This window comes from Chlorella variabilis (assembly GCF_000147415.1).
Source record: "Chlorella variabilis unplaced genomic scaffold CHLNCscaffold_8, whole genome shotgun sequence".
In the NCBI taxonomy this organism is placed as follows: Eukaryota; Viridiplantae; Chlorophyta; class Trebouxiophyceae; order Chlorellales; family Chlorellaceae; genus Chlorella; species Chlorella variabilis.
The window spans coordinates 858,167-865,769 of NW_005435080.1; the positions used below are offsets into that span (position 1 = coordinate 858,167).

Here is a 7,603-nt window from a genome sequence, read left to right on the forward strand (position 1 = left end):
GAGCTGTGGGGCCTCTGTCTGTGTTTGATGTGTGTGTTGTGTGTTGTGTGTGTGTGTCATGTTCGTGTGCTGGCAAACAGGTGTTTAGACCACCACACGCGCACACACCGCCGCCGCCATGCGCCTGCTGACAGTCACGCGCTGCCCTTGCGCCGCAGGCGGGCATCCGGGAGGTTGTGTATCACGAGGGCAAGGACAGCCAGCCGCCCCGCTCAGACAGCCCGCTCATCACAGCCAGCTTCAAGTGGGTGGGATTGGAGGGTGGGGCGGTGCTGGGGCGAGTGAGGCAGGGCTGAATGGCAGGAGGCTGGCAAGTGCAGCACCCCTCCCACACACCAACCCGAACAACACACCATCCCCGCCCCCGCCTGTACTGCAGCCGTGACCAGCAGTACGCCGCCTCCCGCCGCCTGCTGGCGCTGGCTGGCGTCAGCCTGCGGCAGCACTTGTTCCAGAAGCCAGTGCTGCTGCGGCTCACAAATGAGTCCCGGAGCCCAGCTGCATTACTCAGGCCCAGCAGCAGCAGCAGCAGAGGCGACGCCGGCAGCAACGGCAGCGGCACCGCAGCCAATGGCAGCGTGGTGGCAGGGGGCACGGCAGAAGAGGCAGCAGCTGCAGAGGCGCCGGCATCTGTGGCGCCCGCTGTGGCGGCGGCGCTGCAGAACGGCGGCAACCACAGCGGCAGCCTTGGCGCCGCCCAGGCAGCGGCAGCGGCGGCGAAAGCGGCGCACGGCCGGCGGCGGCGTGGCCGGCGGCAGACCCCGCAGGAAGCTCCCGCACACGAGCAGCAGCAGTAGTGGGGGAGGTGCCAGGAGGGTCCACGCCGCCGCGGAATAGACCTGGCATTTCTCGTGATTCATTCAATGACTGCCAAGCCGACCAGGAAATGATTTCAAGCAAGAGCAGCTGCTTTTCCTCTGCTGGGTGATAATGAAATCCAAGGGAGAGCTTCCATTCAGTCAGGCTGCATCAGAAACAGGCAGTTCCTCGCTAGATTGTCACCCGCTGCTGCTGCCCCGCATCCTGCCGCCGCCCCTGCTGCTGCTGCTGCATGTGTGCCAGGAAGTCGCGCAGGCGACCCGCCACCGCCTTGCTGGCAGGGATGATGTGGCTGGCGGCGTGCCGCACCACAAACCGCTGTGAGCGCAGCTCAGGCAGGCGGGCGGTGGTGTGCGCAGTCAACACACGGCACGGGAATCAGAAATGCTGCGCGTCCTGGCATTATAGGCAGGGGCCCAGCTGCAAAGTGCAGACACCCCACCCCATCCCGTTTCTCTGGCAAGGGACCCTCGCCTGTGGGGTCGAAGCAGTCCGCCAGCTCAGCGCTGTGCTGGGCGCCGATCTGTCGGTCATTGGCCCCTGCAGCACGGAGGGTTGGGGCAGGCCAAAATGACACCGCTGAGCGAGAGCAGCTGCCATGCCGCAGCGGCAGGTGTGGGCAAGAGGGGCAGAGGCGGGCAGGCAGGAGGCACAGCCGGCCGTGCCTGCGCCGTAAATGTGCAGGGTGGGCAGCGCGGCGCCACCCGCCGCGGCCGCCGCCTCCAGCGCTCGGCGGTGCTCCGGCAGCGGCGAGCGGTAGCCCGAGCACAGGATCGCAAACCGCAGCAGCGTGCGGGGTGCCTCTGCAGGCGGCGGCACGACTTGTGCGTGAAACCGTCACTGCCCATCCCCTGCACTGCCCCAGCCTGCACTGCAGCTGCCAGCTCAAGTGTGCACACTACGTGCTGCTACTGGTCCCGGCTGCCTCGCCTCCTCCCACCAAGCGCCACCATGCACTGGCAGCCGGGCATGTCGATGCATTGCATTCTTGCAGTCACCACGCCGGATCGCGCTGTGCCACACACCGAACCTGCTTCCACCAGCTGCGAACGGCGGTACCGCTTTGTTGCATAACAGGCTGGAATGCAAAACAGAAAACACAAGGGGCAAGGATGATGTGGCACTTCCTGTTAATGTACACCGCGCAACGAGCAGCCACAGGCGAATCTGCTCCTGCCAACAGCTCGGAAACAGCGCCAGCCCCCTGCCGCTGCTCAAGTGCTTGCAGCGCCGGCGCCTGCACGCCGCACGCCGCCTCCTCCACCTCATGCTCCTCTGACGACGACCCTCGCAGCTCGAGGCGCTGCTGCAAGTCCAGCACGCCTGTGGGCGTCTCTGAGGCCGGCACCGCCTGCTGCTGCTCCTCCTTGGCTGCCGCCGCCGATGCCTCCGCACCAGCCGGCGCCTGCTGCTGCTCAGCTGCTGCTGCCACTGCCGCCTCCCCAGGCAGCAGCCCGACTTGCGGTATCCATCAACCCACTGTTGCTCGTACTGCCGCAACTGCTCCTCCACAATCTCTATCTGCAGGCAGCAGTGCAGTGTAGGCGCAAAACAGTGCAACCCGATCAGCACAGTGTCTAGAGCAGCCTAGCAGACAATCGCCCGGGATGTGGCGAGAAGGCTCAACTCGTTGCCACTGAAGCCATGCCATACCGCCCCATCCATTCCCTGCCTGTCGCCACCCCCGGCCTGCAACCGGCCCAACACTCGTCCTCGCAACAAAACAACACTCTGAGTGAATGGACCACCCCACTCACCAAGTCCAAGTTTTTGTGGCAGGTGGAACATAGGTCCATGGCTGGCACACCCCGCATCTCCTCCAGTGTCCCCTGAGGAAGCTCCAGGTGCGCTACTGCCACAAGCCTGATCGGGCGCCGTTCCAGGGCTGCGCTCAGCTTCTCGTGTAGCTGCCGCAACCGCGTGCGGTAAAACACAGCTCGGGCTGCACAGGAGGCAGCCAGTCGTCATGATGCATGGCCACCGCCCAAACAGCACTGTGCATGACCAGCAGCTGCCAGCCAGTCACGAGAATGTTGCTCCAGCATGGGGGCCCGGAACTGCACAGGACTTCGACGGAAGATGGGCACAGGGTGATAAGGAATTGTGGCTCTAGCACGAATGCTCATGTGCCCTCATGAGGCGGCGGCAGGGGCGGCGATGCCGCCCAAACCCTCGCACCTCGCAATCCTCTATAATTAAACGGAGGCCCTGAACGCACAGGTCACGAACGCGCTGCGGGTCTCGCTGCCCTGGCGGCTTCGCCAGCTCCTCACGGAATGCTTGGCGCACTGCCATACGCAATTCCAGGTGCTCATCTGTACATGGTACGGGTGCACGCGGCTGGGCTTCAAACAGGCCAGCCAGGCCGCTGCACACGTTTGCCAGCCACTGCATCGCGCAGGCGAGGGCTGGCCTAGCTCCGTTGCGGGGCGTTGTGTAAGGGAGCGAATCTTGCCGTTGCGGGGCCTTTTCGCCCCCGCATGGGGGTGCTGAGCTGTCAGGCGCCGCCCGCCGCCGCCTGCCCGCCTCCCCCAGGAGGAGCCCTGCCCCTGCTTGCCCACCACACAAAGCATTTGTGTGGGCACCAGCAATGGCAGAAACTGACCGTGTGGATCATGATCTGTGCAGTCAGACTGCAGGTCCATGGCGGCAGCACGTGCGGCGGCGAGCGCTGTCGGGCCAATCTCACCCAGCTGCTGGTGGCACTGGCACAGCCATCCATTGCCCCTATCAGCCGCCATCTGCCCTCACAGAACCCAGCCCCTCTCTGAAGCCCCCACGATCGCCCAGCACGTCCAGGACTGCCGCCCCCAGGCTGATCCGACTGGTAAGCACTGGCTGGAGGGCCAGGAGGGCTGCCTAAGTGCTATGCATATGAAGAGGCTACTGTGGCCTGCGAGTTGCTGGGCAGGAAGGCAGGCCCCGGCTCCCCTGGTAGGCTGCCTTGGAATGCGGTTGCAGCTGCGTATCATTCGAGGGAGGCGACTCAAGTCCCAGGCGTGGCATGGCGTTGGCTGCGGCGGTGGGCGGTGGGCGCCGCCGCCGCCGCGTTTTCCCGCCGCCACCGCCCCAATGCAAGATGCGCCTTCTCCACCACCCCAAATGCCATCCATGACTGTGCCATCCACTGCAGACCGGCATGGAGCACTTCGAGGAGGGCGTTGACCTTGAGATTGGAATCGATCAGGTGAATGAGGCCCTGGCGGCCGACGATACGCACGCCGCCGCGACGCCTCAGCGCCGCCTGCTGCCAGGCACGACTGAGTTCAGTCGGCTGGTGACGCTGATCGTCGTGGGCTGCGCTGGCTCCCTGGCCTTGGTGCTGCCCCTGCGCTCGCCCCCCGGCTGCGACGAAGCCCCCGCGCCCGCCCCCACCTTTGCCCAGCTGGCGGCCATCGGCCTGGGCGGGGTGTTTGCCTTCAAGGGCATTGCTGCTGGGGCACTGTATGTGGCCGCCAGCGGCCAGCGGCTCATGAAAGAGCTTGCTGCGGTTGCCCTGACGGCGTTCACAATTCTGGTCAGTTTCAGCAGCTACGTCTACTACTGTAGGCGCAGCGTGCTGGGCCTGTGGCCCTACCTGCTGGCCCCCCTGGTGTCAGGTGAAGTCACGCCCGCACCCGCCTGCCAGCCTGGGCGCAGCCGCCCGCCTGGCGCTGAAGCCGCTCCGCCCGCCCGGCGCTTTTTGTAATCGGCCTGGCCTGCTGGCTGGGTTCTGAGCGGCTGGGCTTTTCGGCGGGATGTATGACGATCTTCGCTGTTGCCCTGGGCGCCGGCCAGATCACTGGGTGGCTTGCGGCGGTCACCATGGTGGTCCCTGTCCTGGCGGGGCTGCTCGCGTGGTGCCCTGACATGCCTGATCTGACGCACCTGATATGGGATGAGTTTTGGTGAGGCTGCGCACTCAGCCTGATCCAAGCTGGGGCTGCTTGATGTCACCATGCTGCTTGGTGGCATCGCAGTATTGCAATGCTTGCGGGTACCATGCTGGTGGTGCTCGCCCCACAAGCCTGGTCTGGTTCCACCCGCTTCTCGTGCAGGCCAGCCGCAGGCAGATGGCCAGCAGCCCGCGGCTGGCCAGCAGCTGCCGCACAGCCACACAGCCGCACAGCAGCAGTGGCGACGCCGGCGGCAGCGGCAGCGGCAATGCAGCCAATGGCAGCGTGGTGGCAGGGGGCACGGCGGAAGAGGCAGCAGCTGCAGAGGCGCCGGCATCTGTGGCGCCCGCTGTGGCGGCGGAGCTGCAGAACGGCGGCAACCACAGCGGCAGCCTTGGCGCCGCCCAGGCAGCGGCAGCGGCAGCGAAAGCGGCGCACGGCCGGCGGCGGCGTGGCCGGCGGCAGACCCCGTAGGCAGCTGCCGCACACGAGCAGCAGCAGTAGTGGGGGAGGTGCCAGGGCAGTTTGAGCCGCCGCGGAATGCTCCTGGGGTTCTTCGTGATCCACTCAATTACTGACGAGCCGACCATGACATGATTTCAAGCAGGCGCAGCTGCTTTTGCTCAGCTGGGTGATCATGAAATGCAAGGGAGAGCTTCCATCACAGTCAGGCTGCATCAGAAACAGGCAGATCCTCGCTAGGTTGTCACCCGCTGCTGCTGCCCCGCATCTTGCTGCTGCTGCTGCTCCTGGTGCTGCACGTGTGCCAGGAAGTCGTGCAGGCGCCCCGCCACCGCCTTGCTGGCAGGGATGACGTGGCCGCCGGCGTGCCGCACCACAAACCGCTGCGGGCGCAGGCAGGCGGGTGGTGGTGTGCGCAGTCGATACACGGCAAAGGCATCTAGAATGCTTCCTGTCCTGGCAATCATAGGCAGGGGTCCAGCCGCCAGCCACCCCACCCCATCCCCCGTTCTCAGGCAAGGCCCCCCTCACCTGTGTGGGGTCAAAGCAGTCTGCCAGCTCAGCGCTGTGCTGTGCGCCAATCTGACGGTCTTCGCCCCCTGCAGCACGGGGGTTGGGGCAGTCCAAAGTGACACCGCTGAGCGAGAGCAGCTGCCATGCCGCAGCGGCAGGCGCGGCAGGTGTGGGCAAGAAGGGGCAGAGGCGGACAGGCAGGAGGCACAGCCGGCCGTGCCTGTGCCGTAAATGTGCAGGGTGGGCAGCGCGGCGCCGCCCGCCGCGGCCGCCGCCTTCAGCACTCGGCGGTGCTCCGGCAGCGGCGAGCGGTAGCCCGAGCACAGGATCGCAAACCGCAGCAGCGGGCGGCTGCTTCCAGGACGAGCGGCGCCCACGAATCCCTCTTGCTCCAGCTGCTGCTCCTGCTGCTGCTGCTCCTGCTGCTGCTGCTCCTGCTGCTGCTGTTCCTGGTGGTGGTGGTGGTGGTGTCGCTGCTGCTGCTGCTGCTGCTGCTGTGCCTCCAGCCACTGCCGCGCCGCCAGGAAGCCCGCCACCGCTGCGCCCTGCGAAAAGCCCAGCACGCCATCCCAGGGCCCCTGATCCCCCAGCACCCGCGACAGCAGCTGCTCAGACTGCCGCCACCCGGCAGTCTGCGCCTGGAACTGCCACTCATCAACATACCCGGCAGCCAGGCCGGGCCCAGGCGCTGCTGAGCTGTTGGAATGCTGCTCCTGAGCCTCCTCCTGCTGCGGGTGTTGAAGTGCTGCATACTGCTCCGGCACAAGCAGCCAGGCGCGGCGGGGAGGGCCGCCAAGCTGCCCCTGCTGCTCCTGCTGCCGCCCCTGCCGCTGGGGCTGCTGCTGTCGCTGCCGCTGCTCCTCCTCCGTCGGGTCCTCACAGTCGGCCTGCTGCTGTGCCAGGATGGCCGCCAGCTCAGCCGCTAGCTCAGCATCCAGGTCACCAACTGCTGCTTCCTGACTCTCCTGCCTGACTGGGGGGCTTCCAGGTGAAGGGCCTCTTCCTGCCTCTGCCACTGCCTCTGCCACTGCCCCTGCCTCTGCATCTGCCTCTGCCCCTGCCTCTCCCGCTGCTGGCGGTTTGGTCCAAGCTGGCAGCTGGTGAGGCCCATCCACAAAAACAAACTCAGCCACATCTCGCAGCCGCTTCCGCAGCCCGTGCGTGCGTCCCTGCAGGCCCGCGGAGCACAGCGGCAAGGCACAGCCAGCTTCAAGCAGCCAGCAGAGATGGGCCGCCCAGCGTGTGCACCGGCAGTGGCAACATGCTGGCAGGGGCGGAAGGCAGGCAGCAGGCAGGCAGGCGGGCGCCCCACCTCGAAGTTTCGGGCCGTCTGCCGGAAGCCGTGAAGGCACAGGATGCGCAGCCGCCTGCCGCTGCCGCCGCTGCCTGCCGCCGCCGTCGCCTGCTGCTGCTTCCGCCGCAGACACAGCTCACATGTGAGCTGCTCAGGTGTGCTGCATGTTGTCGCGGAGGCCTGGGCTTGGGCTGCACCCTCAGCCGCACAGGCATCACACACCAGCACCAGCATGCGGCAAGTGGCGCAGCGGCGGCGGTGGGAGTAGTCGCCCCACGGGGCACCACAGGCCACGCATGCGCCCACAACTGCAGGGCCAGCGAAAGCAGTCGCACACACATCGCGTCCCACAGACGTGTGCATCCAGCAAGCGGTTGTTATACAGGCACATGCAGCCTCCTCTGCCTCGTCGGCCTACCCCTCTGCCCCTGTCCCTCTTGCCTGGGACACCTTCCCCACCTAAGCCGCCCATCCACCCACCCACCTGCGCCGCTGCCTCCCTCCACGCCCCCTCGCTCGTCAAACACAAAGTTGGAGCCACGGAAGAAGCCGCCGCCTGGGTGGGCCTCCAGGTACCGCTGGATACCACCTGCAGTACCAAGTGCCATGGCGGTGCCACACTTCGTGGGCGGCTGTGGGG

The 7,603-nt window shown here is 66.5% G+C and overlaps 1 protein-coding gene across 1 annotated transcript in view; it reads right to left on the reverse strand.

Annotated features, from left to right (window-relative positions):
- Positions 1-990: 990 nt before the first annotated feature.
- The window catches only part of CHLNCDRAFT_57621 (hypothetical protein), a gene marked incomplete at its 3' end in the record, with an annotated part of 8,453 nt that continues 1,840 nt past the window's right edge, over positions 991-7,603 (reverse strand). Inside the window, exons 6-17 of the mRNA XM_005848420.1 lie at positions 7,448-7,552; positions 6,982-7,077; positions 5,878-6,838; positions 5,688-5,755; positions 5,405-5,539; positions 4,195-4,261; positions 2,998-3,134; positions 2,577-2,726; positions 2,215-2,340; positions 1,524-1,620; positions 1,262-1,359; positions 991-1,137 (exon numbers count right to left, since the gene is read on the reverse strand). Coding sequence (XP_005848482.1) covers positions 991-1,137; positions 1,262-1,359; positions 1,524-1,620; positions 2,215-2,340; positions 2,577-2,726; positions 2,998-3,134; positions 4,195-4,261; positions 5,405-5,539; positions 5,688-5,755; positions 5,878-6,838; positions 6,982-7,077; positions 7,448-7,552 — 2,187 coding nt within the window. The remainder of the gene's footprint in view (positions 1,138-1,261; positions 1,360-1,523; positions 1,621-2,214; positions 2,341-2,576; positions 2,727-2,997; positions 3,135-4,194; positions 4,262-5,404; positions 5,540-5,687; positions 5,756-5,877; positions 6,839-6,981; positions 7,078-7,447; positions 7,553-7,603) is intronic.